General features: G+C 44.1%; 2 protein-coding genes across 10 annotated transcripts in view; one reads left to right on the plus strand and one right to left on the minus strand.

Moving 5' to 3' along the window:
• Positions 1-26,387, plus strand: part of ANGEL1 (angel homolog 1) — a 130,087-nt gene that overhangs the window by 58,651 nt on the left and 45,049 nt on the right. The gene's annotated exons all lie outside the window — the stretch shown is intronic.
• Positions 13,547-26,387, minus strand: part of LRRC74A (leucine rich repeat containing 74A) — a 36,682-nt gene continuing 23,841 nt past the window's right edge. For 3 of the 5 annotated variants that reach the window (XM_075926816.1, XM_075926815.1, XM_075926814.1), the window contains 4 exons: positions 23,074-23,217; positions 19,370-19,477; positions 18,518-18,603; positions 13,547-15,373 (listed from right to left, as the gene is read on the minus strand). In XM_075926816.1, coding sequence (XP_075782931.1) covers positions 15,199-15,373; positions 18,518-18,603; positions 19,370-19,477; positions 23,074-23,217 — 513 coding nt within the window. In that variant the 3' untranslated portion in view covers positions 13,547-15,198. Of the gene's footprint in view, positions 15,374-16,370; positions 16,819-18,517; positions 18,604-19,369; positions 19,478-23,073; positions 23,218-26,387 lie in introns of those variants that run through there. The other 2 variants (XM_075926817.1, XM_025181987.2) reach the window with 2 other exon arrangements.

Below are 26,387 nucleotides of genomic sequence, written 5' to 3' on the forward strand. Positions count from 1 at the left end.
GACTACTGGAATATGCTGGCAATAGTATTGGGGTGAGATTCTTCATCAGGCCCCTTCTTTTTCACAGACACTTTTGCCTTTTCAAAATGTCATATCAGCCCTTTGCTTGTTCCTACCCCCTTTCCCTGGAGGATCTCAAAGCTCTGTACATTCATAAGTTCCCTTTCACAATTTACATCAGTGTCATTCATCCCATTTTACTGAGGGGAAAATTAAAAATCAGAGAGCAAGAAAGGTCACACAGCAAGTTAGTGCCAAAGAAATTGGGCATTCTTGACTCCTACGACTTTACCTTAACCACAAGACATCCTTCTTCTCTGTTGTATAGGGATGAGGGAGGATCCCTGTATGGAATACTCTTTGGGATTCAGGAACCTGGAAACTGTGCACATTGTCATGGGATATGACTAGATGCCAACCTGCTCATGGTGATGACATCCTGGTTATTGCTGTCATCATCTACTATCCTGATTACTTCAACCTCCACCTTCTCAGCTCCTGCCTCACATCCCTCTAGTTCATTCAAAGTATAACTACTATGATCACCTCCTTTGCCCAATGTTCTATGTTACCTTCATCTTTAAATCCCTTCACTGTCTGTCCCCCCACCCTTTCCCATCGCATTAAGTTCAAGCTGCTTATCCTCACTTTAAGGTCATTCCCAGCCCTGCCTCTCCTTATTTTTGTGCTATTGTCTCCTGTGACATTGCCCTCCACCCCATCTGTGGTGCCAATTCAGCCACTTTTGACCACCTAATTGTTTTATCTTCCCCTTTCTGCTTTAACTTCTCCTATATGGTCTCCATGCTTTCCCTGAACTGATCCAGAAACCTACTACCCTCTCCTCCTTCAAGTTCTTTCCCAATATTCGCTTCTACAAGGTAATAACCAACATATGTGGAGAGGCAGCTGGGATAGCTGATTGCTATATAATAAAAACTGTCTACCTATAGATACTGGCTCAGCTCTTTGGACCCATCCAAACTCCATTCAGCATAGGAACCAAGGCTAAGGACAAATGAGGCTTATAGCTTTAACTTATGCCATCTGAAGGGCTGTTAAATACTGGACAGTGATCACTAGTACTCTGGCCCTGCCCTCTCACACCCTTCACACAAGTAGCACCAGTAATTACTAATACTCCTGGTTTCCTATGTAAATTTTAAACTTGTCTCTGTGCCAGCCACAGAATGAAAATTCCCTCAACAGTTTGATTTGTTCTTGAACAATAGCAACCAGAAACCCAGGTCTGAATTCACCCTTTCTCCAGAAACTCCTGAATCAGCAGAGACAAAACAATTTTACTTTGGTGATTTAGCTGGTGTTTGGGGGATGGGTTAAAAGCAGATGTGAGTGTGGGGGAGCAAAGCTCCCCATCTGCTAAAAACAGAGACATAGACCCCACTCCTCTCCGACTTGTGTGGATGCTTCTCCCTCAGAATTCCCCCTTCTCTCTCTGTCTATGTTTAGACTGCAGGCTTCTTTCGGAAGAAGCTTTTCCAGAAGACTTCTTCCAAAAGAGAGCGTCCACACTGCGAAAGCACATTGAAAATGCAATCTGCTTTTTCGACAGATAGCATCCACACTGAATAGACATTATCTTGCATGTAAGCTGTGATTACTATGGGCAGAATGGCCATCAGGCCACCTGTGCTTTTTCCTCTTTCCTCTTCTTCTGAAAGAACTCCCTCTTCCCCGTCCACACGCCTTTTTGCAAAGGAGCTCTTTCGGAAAAAGGCTTCTTCCTCGTAGAAAGACGTTTACCAATGTCAGTTTTTTCAATTTTTTCCCAAAATAATGCAATTGCAGTGTGTATGTAATTGAAGTTTTTTCGGAAAAAACGCTGTTTTTCCGAAAAAAATTCTGTAGTGTAGATATACCCCCTTTGATGAAATGAGGACTTCTGGCGGGGAGCTGTGAAGTGGGAACAGCAGGAGGAGTTTGTGTCTGAATGGGGACTTTGGGGGGCTTCATGTGAGCTCAGCACAGGTAAAGAAGAAGCTTCTTTTAGCTGGGATTCCCCTATCCACTGCCTCCTTTTCACAAGAAGATCTCTTCCTCAGCTGCTCCCCCACCCCTTTAGGGAGGCAAAGAAGGAAAAAAGGCAAGCCCACCACCTCTGTCTGTTCCCCGGCCAGGGAAAATGGGAGACCCTACTGTGGCTCTCTTTCCTTTAGCCAAACACTAGATGAAATGCAATGGCCCTGTTAATTCCCTCTCCCATCCTGGCAGTCCACAGTATGTGTGTGGGTGGACGAGTGGGAGGGGCAATGGGAATGGTATATGGCACACAAGGGATGTTTCTTCTGCACAGCTCCATACCCTGTCCCCTCCAACTCATAGCTCTCTTTAGGAACACACACAGTTCCCCTACCTTGTACATACAGATATCGTCCCCTCTTAACACATTAATGCAGTTGCCTCCAGTAATACACACATGCACTTATCTCCTTTCTGGGACTATTCACAGCTTCCCTGAGACATGCACTTACTCACAAACACATGCATTAGCAGATGTCATCAAGACCCAGGGCAGTTGCTACCAGCATTGGAGCTCCCCCTCCCATATATGTTTTTCTGGCTTGGAGGGATCTATAGCAAGGATGGCTGAGGCCTCTTGACAATTCTAAAGAGCCTGACTGGCACCACGTATATGTGATATCCCCTCAAAAACATGATGGAGGCAGTTCTGGGGAGCAAGCAGCTAGGATTCCCTCTTCTACACCCCAACAACTTACCTCCATTGCAATGCAAACACAATGCCTCTCCCCCGCACTGTGCTTTTCTGAATTATGCTCAGGGAGGGGTTGCAGCAATGCCCATTTCACGGGCCAGATGATGGAATAGAGACAATGGGGAAGTGAACAAGGCCATTACTATCAGGTTGTCCAGCTGCCTGGTGGTCCAGATCTGCTCAGAAGATCCTCAGGATTCTAAGTTCAGAGTGTTCCTCTTGCTTTCTGAATCAACTGCACCACCAATTTTCATCAATGTATCCATTCAGCATAGTTGTAGGGCCTACCATAAACAAGCAGGCACTCCCCGCAAAACATTCTAATGCAGCAGTTAACTCAGACTAATCCCAGAGTTGATGTCTGGGGTTACACTGGTAGAGGTAAACATGAGGAAGTTATATTGGCTTCAGTTCCTTGGGAAACATAGGAGACCCAGAGGCAAGTTGAAGGGGGTAGAAAATGAATGGGTAACACTAGGGAGGAAGAATATTTATTCAAGAGAAGAGACCAGAAGATGTGTAAGGGCAAACAAGCTGTTTTATTTCCAGGCACTGAAGTGGGTGCCCCAAGCTCTGTAAGTGCCTCCTAGATCTGTTTTTGATTCCTTCCTCTCTGAACAGCACAAGCATGGTACAAAGCAAAAAGAGGTGCTTTTCTTTTGCAGATGAGACTTTTTTTTGTTCTTGGCTCAGGCAAAAGTGTTCAAAACCTGTGACTTCAGCAGCCACAACCCCGAGGGAAGGGAAATCTGGTTCCTCTGAGCAGTTGTGTCAGAGATGGATGGGGAGGGTTGCACACTCAAATTTCCCTGGCTTGCTCTGGAGCCTCCGATAAGCAGCAGGACTTTTTTTAAAAACCCATTTCTACAGCCTGAAGGAAGGAATTAAATAAAATAGGTTCTGGAAGGGGGACAAGTATGTTCCAAATTATGGAAAAGGAAGTTAAAGGTTCAAGTACTTGAGATCTGGCTCCGCCTGTGTCTGTCTCCACCCCCCAGAGAGAAACTTGCGTTGTGGCTTTTTCACTGCACAGCAAAACAATGTGGCATTTGGACTAGACCGCCCAGTGATCCATGGGAGCACAGGGGTGGTCCCTCTGCAAAGGAACAACCCTGCAAAGTTCAAACTTATCCGATCAGCCTGGCAGTCCTGGGGCCTCACGCGCCCTCTTTGGCTCACAAGCCTGTCGCCTGACTGGATTTTAAGGGGTTTACAAAACCTCTTCTCAGTGCAGAGAGAGAGAGAGAGAGAGGGAGAGAGAGAGAAAGTGTGTGTATGAGAGAGAGAGAGAGTGCTGCCAGGGACCTACACATACAGGGATGTTCATATACATAGAGTGCCCTCTGCCAGCTGGAAATGGAATAACAGCCAAAAATCCCTTCCACAGCTGCTATGTGAAACTCAGGGTTGAACAGTGCAGATCCTCCTGCACACTCCTGGAGAAAGACAGAGTTAGACACTCAGGCTGTGTCTACATTGGTGTGATCTTGCGCAAAAGCAGTCACTTTTGCGCAAAAACTTGCTGCCTGTCTACACTGGCCGCGAGTTCTTGCGGGAGAACTCTGACGCTTTTGCTCAGGAATAAGCCCTTTTGCGCAACTGTTCTTACGCAAGAGGCCAGTGTAGACAGGCAACATGAATTTCTTGCGCAAGAAAGCCCTATCTTTAAAATGGCCATCAGAGCTTTCTTGCGCAAGAGAGTGTCTACACTGGCATGGATGCTCTTGCACAAAAGCACATCTCTTGCACAAATGCACATGCCAGAGTAGACGCTCTCTTCTGGAAGAGTTCTTGCACAAGATCATGCCAGTGTAGACGTAGCCTTAACCTATGTCTACACTTCAGGCTTTTTGCGCAAGAATGCCTGTTCTTGCGCAAAAACTTGCAGAGCGTCTACAATGCACACATATTCTAGTGCAAGTAAATTTACAGTACAGCGTCGGAAAAGAGGGCTTCTTGCGGAAGTGTTATTCCTCTCCTCACGAATAAGCCTTTTTGCACAAAAGCTCTTACGCAAGAAGGCAGTGTGGACAGGCAACATGGATTTCTTGCACAAGAAACCTCTATAGCTAGAATGGCCATCAGAGCTTTCTTGTGCAAAAGAGTGTCCACGCTGCTATGGACACTTTTGCGCAAAAGCACATCTCTTATGCAAAAGCACATGGTAGTGTAGATGCACTCTTGCGTAAGAACTTTTGGGTAGAGGCTACATCTACACTGCCATTTTTTTCTACAGAAGATATGCAAATCGTGATCTCATTTGCATATCTTCTGCTGAGCCCTTTTGTGGAAGAGGTTTTGCCATTAAAAAATCCTGTGTAGATGGAGCCATTTGTCGAAAAAAAACCTTTTTCCTCAATAAATGAGGTTTACAGGATCTTGTGAAAAAGGGTTTTTTTCCCCCAACAAATGGCCCCATCTGCACGGGGCTTTTTAGCAGTAAAACCTCTTCCACGAACGGATCGGCAGAAGATATGCAAATGAGAGTATGATTTGCATATCTTCTGCCAACCCCCCCCCAGCAATGTAGACATAGCCACAGACACACCATGTAATAGGTGTTAACTTTGTAAACTGCATTCAAAGGAGACATATGACAAAACACAGTGGACAAGTATAAAAAAATGACCTTAACAGAGAGTTGGTGTAGAGAGAAAAGGAAAATTACAATAGGGTCACTAAAAGCAACAAGTGGACTAAAAGTGTGTGGTTGTGGTGGGAATTAGGTCAGCATCCTACATATACAGTATGTAAGGAGTATGGGGAATAAAGAGGAAGAACTGGAAGTATTGGTACATAAGCTATATTATGACTTGATTTACATCACAGGGATGTCATAGGATGAAGCTCATGACTGGAATATTGATGTAGAGGGCTATACTTTGTTCAGGCAAGACAGGAAGAGAAAAAAGGGAGGAAGTGTTACATTATGCATCAAGAATATATACTCTTATTCTGAGATCGAGAAGTATTTAAACCAGTTGGAAGTCTCTGGATGAAGACAAAAGGGGAGAAAATGCTTCATCCTCAGGAATGAGGTCATGGTAAGGATTTACTGTGGAGCATCAAATCAGGAAGAGATAGATGAGGCAGTTCTAGAATGAATAACAGAAATACCCAAAACACAAGACCTGACAGTAACTACTCCAACATCTCTTGGAATGGTAATAACTCAAACTACAAAATGTCTAATAAATTCTTGGAATGTATTGGAGACAATTTTGTTTCAGAAGGTGGAGGAAATAACGAGGTGGACAGCCATTTTAGACTTGATTCTGACCAAGGAGGAGGAATTGGTAGCCAATCAGAAGGTGGAAGGCAATTTGTGTGAAAGTGATCATGCAATGGTAGATTTCATGATTATAAGGAGAGGAAGGAGTGAGAGAAGCAGAATAAGGACAATGAATTTAAAAAAACAGACTTATCAAACTCAGAACAGCTAGGTAAGCTCCCATGGAAAGAAAATCTAAGAGAAAAAGGAGTTCTGGAGAGCTGGCAGTTTCCCAGAGAGACAGTATTAAAGGGGCAAGATCAAACTATCCTGATGTGAATTAAAAATGGGAAAAGGTCAATATATTTCCATCAAGAACTCTTTAATGAAATGGAAATAAAAATGAATCCAATGAAAAGTGGAAACATGGAAAGATTGCTAAGAATGAATACCACAGACTAACACAAGCATGTGTGGATAAAATCAGAAAGGTAAAGGCACAAAATCAGTTATGTTTAACAAGGGACACAGATGGCACTAAAAAGATTCTATAAACACATTGGGCTCGTCTACACTGGCCCCTTTTCCGGAAGGGGCATGTAAATTTCATGAGTCGTCATAGGGAAATCCGTGGGGGATTTAAATATCCCCCGCGGCATTTAAATAAAAATGTCCGCCGCTTTTTTCCGGCTTTTAAAAAAGCCGGAAAAGAGCGTCTACACTGGCCCCGATCCTCCGGAAAAAGCACCCTTTTCCGGAGGCTCTTATTCCTACTTATTCCTCCCTCCCACCCCACCCCGGAGCCCTTAAAGCTGCAGCCTCTGCAGAAAGGGTTTGTGGCTCCCAGCAGGCCTGATAGCCCTGAGCCACCTTGCAGCTGCACCTGACTTGATTTTCTCCAGAAATGAGCCAGTCTGATGCTCCCACCCAACCCTCCACTGCTCCCAGGGAGCAGTCAGACAGCTCCCAGGAGCCTGCCAGAGGCCAGAAAAGACATGCGCCTTCCTGATTTGGTGTGGAGATCCTGGACTTTATTGAGGTTTAGGAGGATGAGAGCAACCTCCAGGATCTCTGCACCAGATGCAGGAATGTGGATGTCTATGGCCAGATGGCCAACAGCTTGGTAACTAAAGGCCACATCCATACCTAAGAACAGGTGCAGATGAAGGTCAAAGAGCTCCGCCAGGCTTATACTAGGGCCAGGGAGGACACCTCCCAATCTGGGACAGAGTCCCAAACCTGCCTTTACTTTAAGGAGCTGGACTGCATCCTGGTTGTAGACTCCAGGCTCAAGACGCCCGTCATTGTCCTCATGGTGGGGAAGAGACGAGGAGGAGAAGGAGGAGGATGAGCAGGACCCAGACGAGGCCAGTATCAGCACACAGCTGACCCAGGAGCCTGAAATATTCCCTGTAGATGTGTCCCAGGCATTGTCTGAGGATGGGGAAGGTATATCATGTGAGTGCCATCATTTTCCCTTCATACAGGGGGTAGAGAAGATGGCCAGGGTGAGGGTGAGCTGGGTGCTCCACATTTGGCCCTTGCTGGCTGCGGATCATGCAGCAGCCTGTGCACATGGGAGCATATGCTGTGTCGCTCCTGGGCACACGGCCCCAGGAGGCTGCCACAGAGGACCCTTGTGCTATTGGCCACAGGGTGTTTGGAGAGGCCTGCCATGCTCCTCACCCAGGGTGGGACGCCCTCCCTCCACAATTCACCTCAAGAAAGAGACTGGGGACATCAACACACACACACACAGCAGTCCTGTACACAGCACATGGGCATGCCCACAGCCTTGGAGCAGCATCTACTTCCAGGGACATGTGGGCCCACTGGCCATAGCGCACATGGCCTTGCTCCAAGCACATGGCCTGCAACAGAGAAGAGAACTCTCACTCTCAGCTCACAGATGGGAGCTAGGCTTCAGGCACTGTTGTCCCCTGGGATGACTGACCATCTCTCTTTATTCTCCACAGTCAGACCAGCTGCAAGAGGAGCAACCCCTTCCAATCACCTCAACTCCTGGCAGGGCTTTATGAGGGTAGGACTGAACAAACCCAGAGAGGAGGCTTGCACCACCCCCACCACCACTTTCCCTAGGGACGCCCATTCCATCCTTCCACCCCCACCCCCACCCCCACCCCTGGAACAATAGCCCAAGAATGCCATACCTGCATGACCAGGGCCCTGACGGTTGATCTCCCCACACCAAATTGGTTCCCCACGAATCGGTAGCTAGCCAGCGTGGAGAGCTTCCAGAGGGCGATGGCGACACACTTCTGGAGGGGGATGGCAGGCCTCATGTGCGTGTCCCATTGCCTCAAGGCAGGCGTTCTGGAGCCATGGTTGGTCTCCTCAGCGCTATAGAACTATGTGGTCCCACCAGCCTGCGTTGGTGTCCAGACGCCAGATGCAGTGGGGCACGGCATCCAGTACAGTGCAGGCAGCATCCAGCTACAGGAGCTGTGCCCGCACATACCCAAGGAGGGTCTGCCACAAACACTGGGGGTTGGGTTCCTGCAGAGCCTGGGAAGGTGCATGCAGAAACTGCTGCATGACTTGCAGCAAAAGCTGCAAGAGCTAAAGACTGCCTCGGAGGCGGCCCCAGCTCCATAGTGGAGAGAGCTGTGGTGTCCTGAAGCAGGTCAACCAGAGCAAGAAGAGAAAATGCTTTGCTGTCCCTCAGAAAGGTAGGCAAGTAAGCAGGGAAACCTGACAACCGACTGTCCAGGGGGGTCCCTTCAAGCACAAGCCTCAGATAGCCTGAAGCAGCAGCCACACAAAGTAACTACTGACCTGATGCTCTGCTTGAACTGGTTCTGGGTGGCCTTAAATGTGATTCAGCATCCAATCAGCGTGGACGCTCTATTTCAAAATAGCTACGCGCTATTTCAAAATGCATTTTGTGTGTAGATGCGCTATTTTGAAATAAACTATTCTGGAAAATCTCTTCCATAATAGCTTATTTCAAAATAACTGCACAGTGTAGGCATAGCCTCAAAGAACTAGCTGAAGCAAACTTGGAGCCGTTAGAACTCATGGAGGACAGCCGAGGTCCCAGAGGACTGAAGAAGGGCAAACTTAGCAACTGTCATTAAAAGGGAAAACAAAGAGAACCAGGGAATTATAGACCAGTCAGGCTAATTTCAGTATCTGAAACTACACTGGAACAAATGATTAACAAATTAGTTTGTAAGCACCTTAAGGATAATAGGATTAAAAAGGAACACCCATCATGGATTTGTCAAGAACAAAAATCATGCCAAAAGAACCTAATTTTCTTCTTTGACAGAGTTACTGGTATAGTGGATAGAAGGCAAGCTGTAGAGATGATGTATCTTGATTTTGGTAAGGATTTTGATGCAGGCCCACATGATATTCTCATAAGCAAACTATTGAAATGCTGTCTTGGTGACTTTACTTGGTGACTTGGTGGGTGCACAACTGGTTGAAAGACTGTACTCAAAGAATAGGTATCAGTGGTTCACTGTCAAACTGGAGGAATGTACTAGTGGTCTCTCACAGGTTTGTTCTTGTACTAGTACAATTCAGTATTTTCATTAATGTCTTGAATAATGCATTGGAGAGTGCTGATAAAATTTGTGGGTGACACCAGGCTCAGTGGGGTTGTAAGCTCTTTGAAGGACAGGATTAGAATTCAAAACAACTTTGACAAATTGGAGAAGTGGTTTAAAATCAACAACATGAAAGTCAATAAGACAAGCACAAAGTACTACATTGAGGAAGGAAAATAAAATGCACAACTACAAAATTGGAAATAACAAGTGAGGCAGTGGTACTGCAGAAAAGGATATGGGGGCTATAAATCACAAATTGAATAAGAGGCAACAATGTAAGAGTTGCAAAAAAGTCTAATATACTTCTAAGTTGTGTTAACAAGATTTCCATATGTTAGATATGGGAGATGATTGTCCTACTCTACTTGGCACTGGTAAGGCCTTAACTGATTGTCCATTTCACAAGACAAAGTGTTTTTGTTGTATTCTGAGATGATACATTAAGGCCATTGGAGTTCTCTTGTGGATAATGATGGACACACAGCCACATTTCTTCTGCTCATAGTCACACTGCTACGTATTCTATCTTTTATCTTTTCTACTTTTGCTTTTGTTGCTGCACCAATAGGCTGTTTAATGCTGCATACCTTTTGGTAATGCTGTTTGAACAGCTGATGTGGCACAGTGCAAAGGGACTGATAAAAAGGACTTTGAATAGGCTGGTCACTGCTCCCTGATTTCAGGCCACCTTGTGAGTCAAGCTTGGGCATTCACACTTAAGATAGCAAGATCAGCCATGGCATGACTGACACCTAGAAAGTGTTGGTGCCACTGCTAGCTCTCCTTAGAGCAGGGGTGGGCAAAAAGGCCTCTGCGGGCCAGATCCGGCTCGGCAAGCAGGTTGATCCAGCCTACAGAGGCCCTGCTGCTCCCCGCCACCAGGACAATTAGGGCCTGGGGGCAGGGGAGCGCGAAGCTTCCTCCCGCCCTGCCAGGAGCACACAGTGCTTTGAAGCGCCATGCACTTCTCGCAGGGCGGGAGGAGACGTCACACGCTCCCCTGCCCCCAAGCCCTGATTGGCCTGGGGTACGCGGCACTTCAAAGTGCGTACGCTAGCGCAGGGCGGGGGCAGGGTGAAATAAGCTTCGCGCAGTTCCTTCGCCCCTGCTAGGCCCTCACTGGCCTGGGGCCGGGGGAGCACACGAAGTCTCATCCTACCCTGTGAAGAGTGTGTGGCACTTTGAAGTGACACGTGCACCTCGCGGGGTGGGATAGGGTGGGAGGAGGCTTTGCACACTCCCGCTGCCCCCAGGCCAATCAGGGTCTGGGGGGTGGAGGAACTGCACAAAACTTCCTTCACCCTGCTCCGGCCCTGTGAGGAGCACATGGTACTTCAAAGTGCCATGCACTGCTCGCAGGGCAGGAGGAGGCTTCGCATGCTCCCCCGCCTCCAGACCCTGATTGGCCTGGGGATGGGGGAGCGTGCTAAGCCTCTTCCCACCCTGCCAGGGGCATGGGTGCCTGGTGGGAAGGGGGGGCAAAGAGGTTCTTCCACCTCCAGACAAATCATGGTCTGTGGGGGGGAAGCCCAGAAGCATCCTGGCCCCTCCCCATCTGGTTTAGGCCCTGCCCCTTCCAAAAATTTCAAAATTTTCAAGTCACCCCTGGCCAAAAATTATTGCCCACCCCTGCCTTAGAGGAAAGGTGAGGTCACAGTGGCAATGCTTTTCAGGAAGGAAAGAGCAAAGGAGATCCACAAGGGTATCCGAGGACTGGCCCTGGGCAGGAGATTGTCTGAGAAGAATCTAGTTGCCAAAAAGAACCCAAGCTACATGCATGTAATTTTTGGTGCTAATATTATGGCACTTGCTACAGTACTAACATCAACACATCTCTCCCAAGGCATGAGACAGCCCATGGCATCTTCCGACTTTTGATACAGACATGACACCTAGTGGCTAAGATAAAAAGCTGTCCTTATATGTGACAAAAATCCTTGCAAAACAGGAGTCCTCAGTTTCAATAACAAGTCTGTGCCTATGTCTAAATTACAGAGGTTTTTTTTTTTCGGAAAAACGACCATTTTTCCAAAAAAAGTCATTTATGTTCTCACTGCGGTCTTGTTCTTTTGAAAAAAATCACAAGAACAGAAGGTTTTTTCTGACATTGGTAAACTTCTTTCTACGAGGAAGAAGCCTTTTTCCAAGAGCTCTTTTGGAAAAAGGTGCGTGAGCTTCCTTTTAAAAGGTAGATGAGATAGATGAGGCTTTCTTTGGACAACTGAGAGAAGCTTCCAGATTGCAGGCTCTGGTTCTTGTGGGGGACTTTAATCACCCTGACATCTGTTGGGAGACCAATATGGCAGTACACAGGCAATCCAGGAAGTTTTTGGAGAATGCTGGGGATAACTTCTTGGTACAAGTGCTGATGGATCCGACCAGGGGCCATGCGCAGCTTGACCTTCTGCTCAGAAACAGGGAGGAACTAATAAGGGAAGTAGAAGGGGGTGACAACCTGGGAAGCAGTGATCATGAGATGGTAGATTTCAGGATCCTGACCAAAGGAAGAAAAGAGAGTAGTAAAATACACACCTTGGACTTCAGAAAAGCAGACTTTGACTCCCTCAGAGACGTGATGGGCAGAATCCCCTGGGATGATAACATGAAGGGGAAAGGAGTCCAGGAGAGCTGGCAGTATTTTAAAGAAGCCTTATTGAAAGCACAGAAAGAAACCATCCTGATGCGTAGCAAGAGAAGCAAACACGGTAGCAGACCAGATTGGCTTAATGAAGCGCAAGACATCAGGCCCTTGAATAGCATCATCAGTTCTTTTTACTTATTTGTTAAACATCACAAGATAATAAGAAATATTTTTCACTAACATAAACAAAAATGTCCTTCTCCCAGAGCGCCTGCTTCTGTCACTTCCTTCCTTTGAAATGTATCATAGCATCAGAGATGAAGATTACCTAATCGGTCCCATCTTTCCAGTACTGTACCTCAATACTCCACCGCCACCCTCTCCCTGATTGGGTAAGAGAAGGAGTGTTCCTTACATCCTATTCTCCAAGTAGTGTCTAATCCATCTTTTAAAATTTCAGATTCTGAGACTTCTGTCATTTCCCTTGAGGAGACAATTCTACAAACCAATACAGGGTTTCTCAACTATTTCACACTTTTGGTCTCCAAACCATTTTTTTTTATTTTGTCTCATGTGAACCCATTTCCCAGAATCTATATGATCAGGTGGTCCCTTCATGCCTTAAACAATATTATTCTAAGCCTTTGTACTGTTTCAGTCCAAAAGACCAATACATGCTGTGTTACTAAGTTCACTGTAGCATAACCTGTGGGCAAAAAAAAAAAAAAGAGATCTGTGCAAAGTCAAAAGAGGTGTAGAAATTCACACAGAAATAAGTACAATCATTTTAAGCTTGTTTCATATTTGAACATAAGTTTGGTGTTTTTACCAATAGTACATAGTAATGCCTGAATTTTGCAAAGATTTACATACATGAAGACTATGGGAAGAGTCATTGACTTAAGGGCACATTCCCAATGCAACTGAAATCAAATAGGAGTTTTGCCACAAGGGCAGGACCAGACCCTAACTTAACAGAGCTTGTATGTACATATATATATATATATGTTTAATTATTTTATTATAAATATTTTCTCTCTACATATTTGTGTGGGAAAAAGCTGCATATTCAATAAACCCAACTTATGCAATGATTTCCATTCAAATGATGGAGCACAGTTCAACAATTACTATTGGCCAGGATTGCTCTGGGGTCCTAAGCCTCTAACCATTACCTTATTGCGGTGGAGAGGCTAGTGTATTTCAGTGATCATCAGAACTACGTCTTCCAGAGTCTTGTACTTCTAGTAGGTCCTCCCTGGGTGCTGAGGTGAGGTTCCAGGTGAAGTACAGTCCAGACTTTTCAAGACAAGACCTTATAAGTAACAGTAAATGGTACCACCTATCACTGTTGACCAGAGTGGACAGCTATATCTGGCTTCTTCTGGAAAATTTGTTCTGGTGGACCAGGCAGTTAAGTAGATATGTTCATCTCCCTGGCTGTGAAGATGGATGTCAAGAACTGTGTGGACAGCCTAGGGCATCAGTTCAGATGCAGTAGGATCTGATGGCCACCCACGGCATCCAAACTTGTCTCCAGAAATCTCAGTGTTGTCATGCTTCTGGATTGCGACAGACCTGGATGAGAGAGGGGTGGTGACTCTATGTGATTTTCCCTCACTTAAATCCAGTTCACATGCTAATCATGATATCAACTACTCACCTTTTCTCATGTTCTGTGGTGATAGGTGAGCAGCAAAGCAGCAGGTGCAGATATACTAGGAGCTGTAGTTACAGACCTGCATATAGATGGCTCAGGACATAGGGTCACTTTTCACTGGACTGATGCAGCAGTGGAATATGGCAGCCCCTTGGGTGACCGAGCAGTCCTTTTTAGTATCACAGTGCTCTTCTCTGTGGTGTGCAAAGGCACCTTAAATACTGTCTAATTCACCTTCACCTTGGTTAGTATACCATAACCTATGGGGACTCTACTATAGTGGTCAAAATCACACAAGGAGTAACAGTAGTTCAGAATAGGAAGCCTAGTCCGAACTACCTAGTTCGTGCCGCGTGTAGCCGCGGGGCACGGAGTCTGAACTAGCGGACATTTAAAAATGGCGGCGCCCGGCAACATGCAAATGAAGCCCGGGAAATTCAAATCCCGGACTTCATTTGCAACTCTGGTTGACTACATTACCACCCTAGTTCGAACTAGTGGTAGTGTAGACATACCCCCAGAGAGTATTGTAACACAAGGCACTGTCAGTTACAGTGCCCTAACTAGTGGAGGAAATTGAAGGTACTAATAGCTCACCTAGCACTTGAGATAATGAAGCAAGCTTACTTATTCCATCTAACTTGTTCATCAATCTGCTTCCATTGTGCTCATCACTTTGGTATCTGATTGCCTGCACACCATATCACTGACACTTCCAGGTGAGTGTGAGCAAGAATGTGGAGTCCCACTAACTCTTATAGTGCTGGGTATTATTTCCCCTCACGTGAGTGTGTGAGAGGTGTGAAATTTAGTAGTTTGCATTTGGCCAGGTAGGGCATTTCTGCAGCACAGATCAACTGCACTGAAAAGGGGATAGAAGAAAGGGAATGAATTTGTTACCAGGAAATCAAACACATCCCTATCTACTATAACTCTCCAAGACCCACATCACCACTTCCCTGATCCCTACTTGGGCTGGTCATTTCCCATTGTCTCAGTCCTGTCATTTGGGCAACTGAGCACTATATCCATGCTTCTGTGGTGATGAGGCAGCATGGCAGTTCCTGGCCAAGTAGTGGACCTTATGAGCAGAATTTCTAGTTCCCAGTGGCATCACCTTGTAAGAAGTGGCTGTGTCACTAGACTGGGCCTTGGAATATGTTTCGAGGTCAGAGGTTGCTATGATATATTGATAGTGGGTTTGGGCTTCTGAAATGCTGAGGTTGGGCCAGAAGTAGTATATCATGTGTTCTGTGAGACTGAATGAGGTTTGCTCTGGGATAGCTGATTTTTGGTGGGGCCCTTTTGCTCACTGAATGAGGGCTCAGCAGAGTTCTGGCTGTTTGTGGATATCCTGGTGGTGACTGGTTGGCGCCATGAGCTAAAAGAAGTAGTTGAGAAGTGGGCTAAATCAGACTTGGGCAGTGCCAGTGGCTAATGGCCAGAGGACATCACCAGGGAACTGCGTGGTGTGACCATTTCCATAGCATTCTTGAAAGTCTGCAGCACTCGCTCACTCTTGTGTTTCTCCTTCTTCTGCCGTGACTCTTCTCTCCTCTGCTGCCACCGTTGGTCTCGTATCATCTGCTTCTGTGTGTCCACCAGGCCTCTATGCAGCCAGAGATAGTGAAGAAGGAGGGACAGAGAAATGGGGAAGTAAACAGGAGGCTACTGTCGTTATAGGCCCTTGCCCTATTCCCTCAGGAAGCAGGGCTCTATGTTTAATCAGGACAACTTGCTGCTCCTTACTGCTTGGGTCCATTCTCTTTTCTGGCCACAGGCAGGAGGCTCTAGATACTGATGAGCTCAAAACACTTTCTTGGATTCATCTTCTCACGCTTTGTCTCCCTTTGATCATTCACCATTTAGATCTATTTGTAGTTCCTTGGGGCCTGGTTCTCGGCTGCCCTGTATCTATGTAATTATTTATATCTTTGCAAACTGAATGTGAAGTGGGTATAACATAGTACAAAATCCTAATGCCATTATTCTAACACCTCCTCCACTCCCACTTTGCATTCAGTTTGGCTACGTCTAGACTGGCCCCAAATTCCGGAAAAGGGATGAAAAGCAGGTAAGTCAGCATAGGGAAATCCGCGGGGGATTTAAATATCCCCCGCGGATTTAAATAAACATGTCCGCCGCTTTTTTTCCGGCTTGGGGAAAAGCCGGAAAAAAAGCGTCTAAACTGGCGCGATCCTCCGGAATAAAGCCCTTTTCCGGAGGATCTCTTATTCCTACTTGAAATTTAGCTATGTCCATTGTGTAGCTTAGGTCAAAATAGCTTATTTCAGCTTTTTGCGCTGTCTACACAGCAGGATGTCTGAGTTAGAGCATTCTTCCTCCAACTCCCTTACTCCTAGTAAAATGAAGGTTACAGGAGTCAAAGTAAGAAGTTCTCCAGCTCAACATTATTTTGACATTATGTCGAAATAACTGCTTGTTGTGTAGACGCGGACTATGTTATTTTGGAATAACATCAGTTATTCCAAAATAATGCTGCTGCATAGATATAGCCTAAGTGTGGCTGCTCCCCTCTTTAATTCTCCTTCTTCTTTCAGGGTCCCTGTATGATACTGATATTGCTAAGATCTGTCTCATGGTGTCTGTACAGGACTTCATTTAGACCTTGACCACACTACTCCAGAAAGAGGACAATAGTAGCATATATCTCCAACTGACTGCCACAGTACACTCCTCCTTCTGCTTCTCCCTCTGCAAATATGTACAGCACTTCCAGATTGTGGAGGAAGATGCACTGCTACCCGGACTCTCATGGAGCTATCTTCTTTCCCCCAAGCCAATAGAACTATACTACAGCCTTCACAAATTTGTCCCAAACGTGTAGGGGAATGTAAGCTTTATTTTCTAGATTCAGTAGCTTTGACTATCCCCCACTCCTCTACTTTCCCAAGTCATAGGTCACTTTGTTTTAGCGTCTTTCCATCACTTAACCTTCCACTTTTCAACAGCTGACCTCCCTCTTGGCTTCTCTGCTAAGGTTCCTCCTCCTCTTCTTTAGGCTTCTCTGTTGGCTGCTTCTCTTTTAAATAACTGATTTAAAAGGTGAAAGAAGAGAAATCAGGATTTAAAACCAGTATAATGAACCTTGTCCGTCCTTCCATATTTACTGGGAAGAAGGCCATGAAAAAATTGTCTGAGGTGTGAGTGACCTGGACATCAAAGTTAGACCAGTTCTGCCTCTTTGGGTATGTCTACATTACCCCGCTAGTTCGAACTAGCGGAGGTAATGTAGTCATCCGCAGTTGCAAATGAAGCCCGGGATTTGAATTTCCCGGGCTTCATTTGCATGAAGCCGGCTGGCGCCACGCGGCACAGACTAGCTAGTTCGGATTAGGCTTCTAATCCGAACTAGCTATACACCTCGTTCCACGTACAGCTAGTTCGGATTAGAAGCCTAATCCGAACTAGCTAGTCCGTGCCGCGTGTAGCCGCGCGGCACGGGGTCCGAACTAGCCGGCATTTAAAAATGGCGCCGGCCGGCTTCATGCAAATGAAGCCCGGGAAATTCAAATCCCGGGCTTCATTTGCAACTGCGGATGACTACATTACCTCTGCTAGTTCGAACTAGAGGGGTAGTGTAGGCATACTCTTTGATACATGTGTGACAGTAACAGTATGGCACACATTATAGCACTGAAATAGACCCAGCTGGATAGGAATAGATTAACATTTGCAAAACTGGCCCATACGCTTCAGACCTTAAATCTAGGATACAATGTGAAATATTTAAAATCTGTGGATGCGTTTGAATCGTGAGGATAGCGAGACAAAATTACCAGAGCTTTGAGATCATCAGTCACATTTGAGCATGGCTGCAAATCAAAGGGCAATTTCCATTCCCAGGACAAGTGGCTTGGCCTGCAGCTCCTAACAACCTTGGAGTGTCCAACCACTCAGATTCTCAGAACTTCCACCCTGCTGCATAGGCTGATATTTATTAAAAATTATGGAAGGCACTGTTTGAAAGCAGATTTGTGTGGAAGACCAGGACCTTTAAGAAGGACCATAGAAGGAAGGAAATGAAATGAAATGAGGTGTGTCAAGATGAAATGGAAAGTCTGAAAAAAGAAATTTGCTATCTTGAGTTTCAGAGTGTAGGGTGATGCTGAAATGATATCTGGAGGGTCTATAGCAGTCACACAACATGTACAGCAGTGAAAATGCTATTCAGCTGTGAGATACATGCCATTTCACAGCAGGCTCAGGAAACAAGGGATTTTGTGGTATATGAGAAGAATGCAGAAAAATATAGACCCTCGGGCCTGAATCAAAAAGGTTGCTGTGCATACAGCTGGTATTCTCACCTCTAAGCTATTTAAAAAGACATTCTGTAATCGAGTCACAGAGTGAAATGGATACCTGAATGACCAATACCATGTGCTCCAGATCTGTCCCCTCTTCTAGTGTGAACTAGCATAGGTTCATTAGGGTACATCTACACTGTGGGGGTTTTCCGGGATACCAGAAGTATTTCAGAAAAATTCCACCTCGTCCAAAGAACACGTTTGCTCTTCCACTTTTTTTTTAGGAAGAGCAAACGCGCTCTTTCGGGCAACCCTATATACCTCAACTACAAGTCTAGATAGGGCCAAATGGCGGAAAAGCCTCTTCCGGAAAAGCAATCAGAAAAAGCTAGTGTAGACCTAGACTCAGTGTCAATCAGAACTGAGACAAATAAAGAAAAGAAGAAAATGAGAGAGAAACCAAGTGTAGGAGATGCTTCGCTCACCTATAATCCACCATCCCTGTCCGGTGCTGGTCCAACTTGTGTACCAATTCCACAATCTGTGCTCGATCCAGTGGAATTCTTGATTGCTGGTAGGACAAGGGAGACAGAAGAGTTGTTATTATCTACCTTCTACCCAGTGGCTAAAATACAAGTGGTGCCATGCAACTTGGCTTCTTTGCACAAAGAACTCTTTTTATTAGAATGGGAAGCACTCATTAGTTAATAGCTAGGTAAATAGCCTAGAGCAATTAGGAAGGGATAGTGGCATAGTCCACTTTACTAAGGAGTCAAGAAAAAATGCTGTTGTTTTTTTATACCCCTTGTTCATCAGGTGTAAATAGGATCATATGTTGAACTTTAGACACTTTCTTACAGGCACAATGTTGCACTGATCACCATAGTTGAGGCCAGGGAGGGATTTTTTTTCCTCAGGTTCTGTGGGCAGGGACTAAAATGGTTTTGCTTTTCCTCATATCACTGAGCAGAGATCATCCATAAAGATCCAATAGACATATTCCACAAAGTCTCCTTTCATCATCTGTTTCTCTTAAGTACCCTGAAGGAACCAGAATAGATGGGAGATGAAATGCTGGGATTTTACATGGTTAATGTGATTCCAGAATGGATCCATAGTTATTTTGCCATCCACATCAGATATTAGGTTCCATGGCATTTCCTTTAGCCCTCATTCAGGAATAAGTGTTTCGCAAAGCACATGTGGAATTAACCTAGTGGTGTGAGCTTCCTTACAACAGGGCACAACCAGCGCCAGCTGGGAGCTTCAGCAATGTGAACTTCCTCATAACAATACCTGCTCCAATAAAATTAGAGCACCATATTTCTGAATCACACCTGCATCATAGCTTTCCGGAACTCTGCCACAGGGATCTTCATACTTCCATCTTTGTCCATGTTCCTAAAGAAATCCCAGAGTCTCAACTTGTGTTCATCCAAGTAATTCTAGGTAAAGCAGACAAACAAAGATGAAACTGAAATAATATTCAGTAATGCCTCTATCACTTCCCTAGGGCAACTATTCCGCAGTCGAGTATCTTTCTAGGTATTTATATTGTGCTCATTATTGTGATATTGGAGCATCTCATGGAGTCCATTGTCCTGATTTTCATGCTAAATTTTTCTTTGCACAAGTTCTTTCCATTCTTCCTACTTAGATCCCATGGGAACAACCCTAAATAATTTTTCGGTCTCCTTGCTCTTTATCCTTCAAATATTTATATATAATTCTCAAGTCCCCACCCGACAAGTCATTGTTCAGTCAAGTGATATTTAATTCTTTGCATCTATCCTCCTAAGTCAGTCCCTGCCTTCAGGTGCCTGATTGTTTTTATTTCCCTTCTCTGAACTTCTGCCACTCTGACAATGTCTTAGTAATTTCCAGGGATCCAGACATGGATGTAATATTCCAGAAGAAATGAGCTAGAGTGCCATTGAGAAGTGAAGCCAAGAAAGTAACTGAAATATTTCTCTGATAGATTGTATTTACTGAGGGACAACGTATACTAGATTCTCGATTACTGTGGAACAATCTACACTCCTTACTATATTTGCTTTCCACAAGCTGCTTTTAGTATAACTCTTTATAAGTGATGTACTCAAATGTTTGGATGCTAATATTTAAACTGTATTCTTAAACTTATCAGCCTTAATTTTAGGTATTGCAAATTATATATCATATGTATTTTATGATTTTTTAAACCAAACTTTTTGGCTGCGTCTAGACTGGCAAGTTTTTCCGAAAAATGCTTTTGCGGAAAACCTTGCCAGCTGTCTACATTGGCCGCTTGAATTTGCACAAGGACACTGACAATCTAATGTAAGATTGTCAGTGTTCTGTGCAAATACTATGCTGCTCCCATTCGGGAAAAAGCCCTCTTGCGCAAATGTATTTGTGCAAGAGGGCCAGTGTAGACAGCTAAAAACTGTTTTGCACAAAAAAGTCCTGATCGCGAAAATGGCGATCGGGGCTTTCTTGCGCAAAACCGCGTCTAGATTGGCACGGACGCTTTTCCGCAAAAAGTGCTTTTGCGCAAAAGCATCCGTGCCACTCTAGACGCTCTTTTCCACAAACGCTTTTAACGGACAAACTTTTCCGTGAAAAGCATTTGCGGAAAATCATGCCAGTCTAGATGCAGCCCTTATGTTTGGGTAATTTAAACATTATATATACACTTTTTTTAACTTGTCTATTAGATAATTTTAACATTAGGTTTATTAAAAATGGTTATTCCTGATGCCATGTAAAAAGGCACTAGAATTTTCTTGTTGAAAATTACAGTGCTTCTGCACCTACAACCCAAAACCAGCTTTATCTACTTTAGATACCATATTCTGTTGCAAACACATGGGCTACATCTAGACTGGCATGATTTTCCGCAAATGTTTTTAACTGAAAAGTTCTTCTGTTAAAAGCATTTGCAGAAAAGAGCGTCTAGATTGGCACGGACGCTTTTCCGCAAAAGCACTTTTTGCGGAAAAGCGTCCATGCCAATCTAGACGCGGTTTTGCGCAAGAAAACCCCGATCGCCATTTTCACAATCGGGGGTTTTTTGCGCAAAACAATACCGTGTTGTCTACATTGGCCCTCTTGTGCAAAAGCATTTGTGCCAGAGGGCTTTTGCCCGAACGGGAGCAGCATAGCATTTCCGCAAGAACACTGACAATCTTACATGAGATCGTCAGTGTTCTTGCGGAAATTCAAGCGGCCAGTGTAGACAGCTGGCAAGTTTTTCCGCAAAAGCAGCTGCCATGTTGTGTTTGCTGTTAATTTTCATCACAAGTGACTGTCAGCTGCTAAGATCTGTTCATGCAGTGAACAATTCTCTGTGGCTCTCACCCCCTTTCCCACCTTCAGTGCAAACAGCTGTTCCAAATGTACTCAGGCTGTACACTTAGGGCTCCTAGTACAGGCAGTCCCCGGGTTACATGGATCCGACTTACATCAGATCCCTACTTACAAACGGGGTGAGGCAACCCCGCACTAGCTGCTTTCCCCCAGCAGACCAGGGAGATGCGAAGCTAGCGCCCGCCCCCCCCCCGCCCCCCCCAGCAGACCAGGGAGACGCGGAGTGGCTTTTTTCAGCAGACACCTCAGCTTGAGAATAAAGGACTGAGGTGTGGGAGAATAAAGCTGAGCTCTGGAGAAATGTTTGGCTAGAGTTTCCCCTACAATATGTACCAGTTCCGACTTACATACAAATTCAACTTAAGAACAAACCTACAGTCCCTATCTTGTATGTAACCCGGGGACTGCCTGTAGTTTGTATAGATCCCAACACCTCTATTCAAAGCCACATATACAGTGTTGCAGAGGTTAATTGGCTAACATTCTGCTTAGGCACTGAGGAATGCAGCCATGTTAGCAAGGGTGTTGATAGCTTCCATGGGCCCCCGGGCAAGGTATGGGGGGGCCTGGCTCCCACCCCAGGAAGGAATGGGGCCTCAAGTGGTAGGGGCGGGCTGAGCCAAACCAGCACTGAGCACTGGTCTCAGCACTGCCAGGAGCATGGCATACTGCCCCACCCCCAGCCTTTAGAGCCATGCAGAGCACACTGCATGGTGCTCCTGTGGTGATTAAAAGGGTCCAGGGCTCCAGCTGCCACGTTAATAATGGCACCCTGGACATGAAAAAAATGTTATGCAGCTCACCAGGTCTGATTTTGGGCATCTCTTGTCCCAGCAAAGGGAGAGATCGCCACCTACTGTCATTTGCACAAATTACAGGCCTTTGAAAATACCCTATGGCAGTAGTTTGTGGTAAAATGTGTTTATATATATATATATATATATATATATATATATATATATATATATATATATATATATATATATATATATATTAATCTTTTAGGCTCCAAAATTGCTTTTATATATATAGATCCTGACTGATGGGGTGGAGGGTTTTGTGATGATGTGAACTGAGATCCACCAGCATGTTTCACACAGCGCTTCTGACACCCGTCAGCTGGATAAGGGAGTAGTACTTGTTAGGTGATTATAGAACCGGACTGGGAATCAGAAGAGCTGGGTTATATTCTCAACTTTGTCACTGACTTGCTTTGTGAAATTGGGCAAATCATTTAATTGCCTTGTGCCTCAGTTTCCTCATCTGTAAAGCAGAGATAATACTGATTCATTTCTGTAAAGTGCTTTGAAATCTCTGGATTAAACTGTAATACAAAGTAACTGAATGATTATTAGTAATGGTGTTAATCATAACTAACATGAATAAGAGTCAAGTCATCAGACTAGGGATTACATATTATTTTATCCTATTCAGACCCCATTGAGCCATCCAATCCCCAGCCATTTATTTCCTCTAAAAATCAGAAAGATTTGTTAAATAATTCTACATGGAATGAGATGTGCGACTATGGAATGTTCCCTTTCACAATAGAAGAGGAGATTGCGTAGCCTTTTCTGGAAGATCCTCATTGGCTGAATGTTGTGCTGAGAAGAAAGCACGTCCCTCTCTGCAGTAGCTCAGAATTTGTGCACTGGGTATTGCACAGACTATGGTACCAATCTGCACTGCTCACCTGAATGACCTTCATGGGGTCTGGACGCTGTTCAGGTTTCTTGGAGATGAAGCCTTGAACATCACCATAGATGACATCTAATTCTGGGTGCACCTGACACACAGCATCTAGCAGTTTGAGGAAGCTTCCATTCACAATCACATTCTATTGAAGGGGAAAAAGGACACTACACTCAGCCTAGGCATACCAGCCTTCCTGTCCAGCCTGCCCGGCAGTTTATTGAAAGCAAGAAACCACCAGTATTAATGAATCCCATCTTGTGTCAATATTAACTGTTTTCTTCACGCCTCATACCTTCTCTCTTCCTCACAGTTCACTTCACTTTAGTGGCTCCCCATTGGGAACCCAAGACTCCTCAGTGCTTCAGCCTATGTGCATATGTTCCCTTTCTTTATCCTCACCACCCTTTGCCACTTCTGAGATACATAATTTACTTCTGTTTGACAGACGACACATGCCTATCAAGTTGAAACACATCTGCCACCTTGCTACACTAGCTGGTCAGCAAATGATTACTAAGAGATGGTCCCTTTCCCGCTTGGTCAACATATGCCCTGCTCATTATTGTTTGCATTCTGCAGAAAAGAAAAAAACCTGTGATCTAAACTCAAACGGGTTAGTTTCTCCAATGATGACTCTTTACAATCCATCCTACAGGGGCAGGTAAATCTGGGAGTGGGTGAGTTTCACTTAACACCTAGAATTTTCAGTGCTTTTTTTAAAACCCTGTTTCAATATGTAGCACTGGTAAAAGGTTACAAATCAGCAATATCTGAAGACTAAGGGTGTGTCTAGACTACAGGGTTTTGTCAACAAAAGTGGACTTTTGTTGACAAAACTAAACTTGCATCTACACTTCCTCTGAGTTCTGTCGACATAACGTCGACAGAACTCAGCAGTTTTGTCGACGCTGGTAAACCTCATTTTACGAGGAATAACACCTTTTGTCGACAGAGTTCTGTTGACAGAAGGCATTATTGCATCTAAACTGTCCTTTGCTTCTACACTGCCATGTCGACAAAGCAGCTTGCTTTGTCGACAGAACTGAATGTAGTCTAGATGCTCTTTGTCGACAGAAGCTTTGTCAACAGTATCTGTCGACAAAACTTCTGTCGACAAAAGCCTGTAGTCTAGACGTACCCTAAGAGTTTGGTTTTCAGAGATGCTGAGCATCTGCAGCTCATTGATTTTGATGGCATAGTTGGGGCTCAGCATTTCTGAAAATCAAACCTAAATTAACTATCCCCAGAGCAGGTACAGGAAGGACAGCAATATTCTATCTTAAGGTTTTATAGTTAGCTGTCATTGGTAAACCTCAATATTGATGCAAAAATAGTTATTGATTAAATCATTATAGTTGATTTTTATTATGTTAGGTTATTCCAAATTTGTCTTTGCCTTTATTTGAAAATTTTAAGAGGCATTTAAAATTCTGTTCTATTCATAATGCTTGCAGAACATGGTTGCTCAAAGGCTTATTAGTAGCTTATTTGATTATATAAACCATCAAGCTAGTTACGGAGATTCCTTGAGGTCTCTGCTTTCTGTCAGTATAACAGGCTTCCAAAGCTCCAGGAAAATAACCACATTTATTATTCCAAGTGAAGTTACCAAAATTCTGAAATTCATCTTGATACCTTTTATTTTGCTTAAGTATTTTATGCTCTTTTCTTTTATCATATTTTATAGTATTATTTGTATTAGTTATTTTCATTCATGCGTAATATAGAATATTTGATAGGAGTCTTTACTTGCAAGTTATAAATTCCATATGTAGTAGACTGTGTAAAAGAATGTATGGAGTACCAATACTTAGGATGTGTTATCCAGTGATAAGCTAAGAGGATGTCTTAACTATGGGCTGGATCAATGGGCAGCAATTGAGCCAGTAGGGATCAATTATCGTGTCTAGTATAGATGTGATAAATCAACCACTGAACACTCTCCCATCGACTCTAGTACTCTACCTAAACAAAAAGAGTAGGCAGAATCAAAAGGAGAGTGTCAGCTGTCGACTTAACGCAGTGAAGATAGCACAATAAGAAGACCTAAGTACATCAACTTCAGCTACGTTATTCACATAGCTGAAGTTGCGTAACTTAGATTGACAACCTGTGTCAGTATAAACAAGGCCTAAAACACCATAAAAATGGGCCTTTTCACTGCTTTCCTCTGCAAAGAATCCCACTCAAAGGATTCTAGTAAAAAAATCTTATTGGAATTCTTTCTTGAAAGTCTTCTTTCTTCAAGTGATAAGGAGAATACTTATGATTGGGAAATGTGGGCTAGAAGACTTTTGGTTACATCTCACTCCATGTTTCCATTTAAAGGTGAAAACTTTCATTTATTCCTTGAATACTTAAGATGGCATACGATTTCTTGGTAGATGTATATATGCAAATATATTTATCAAAATGCAAACTTCATATAATAACTTTCTGATGTCATTGCAATATGAATAACTAAATGTTTTGTGTACAAATATAGTGAGGTCATTTGATTCTGTAACTGGTCACTAATGTAGGAAGCCATTAAAGTATAAAACCAGTTGGGGAATGAATTAGTCAAAAAGAAGACACAATGTCTTCTTTGATGACTACTTGAATTTAAAGACTCTCATTGAGAAGTTTAAAAGACCTGTTTGGAAAATTGAAAGACCCTTCTATATGAAACAGGGGTGTTTGTACTCATTTAATAGGGGATGAAATTCTCTTTAGACTCTTTTTTTTCTCCACTCAAGCTCATCTGAGGAAGTGGGCTTTGACTGCCCACAAAAGCTTATGATACCATATATATATACTATATATATGTTAGTCTCTAGGTGCCACAGGACCACTTGTTGTCTTTAGACTCTTGTGAGATTGAACTGACTGAATAAAGGAAAGAGCTAAAACTCTAAAATGTAAATATGCTCTGAGAAGTTCCCCCCTCAAGCACAAAGCCATTTACCATGTGCTGCATGTGCATTCACAGATTGCATATTCATCAGCTGAAGATGCTACTAAGATTTTTTAGTAAGGTGTTAAGCCAATGAAAAGGTGATAGCAGCTGGTATTTGAGCCCAGCCAAGCATTGAATAAGATATGCCTTCCTTGTTCAGTGATACTACAGAAGGAGAATTTAAAACTCTCCAAACTGAGTAAGCAATTAACAATCCTCTACTTCCATTTCCCAGCTTCAACTGCTCACTCATCACAGCACCTTCATCTAAACTCAGCTGTGCATCTCACCACTGTAAGAAAGCAGCAGCTGTAATAGACAGCTGAGAAAAAGAAAAACTAAAACTGAACATTAAGAAGAAGAATCCTTCCAAT

This window comes from Pelodiscus sinensis, chromosome 4, assembly GCF_049634645.1.
Source record: "Pelodiscus sinensis isolate JC-2024 chromosome 4, ASM4963464v1, whole genome shotgun sequence".
Lineage (NCBI taxonomy): Eukaryota > Metazoa > Chordata > Testudines > Trionychidae > Pelodiscus > Pelodiscus sinensis.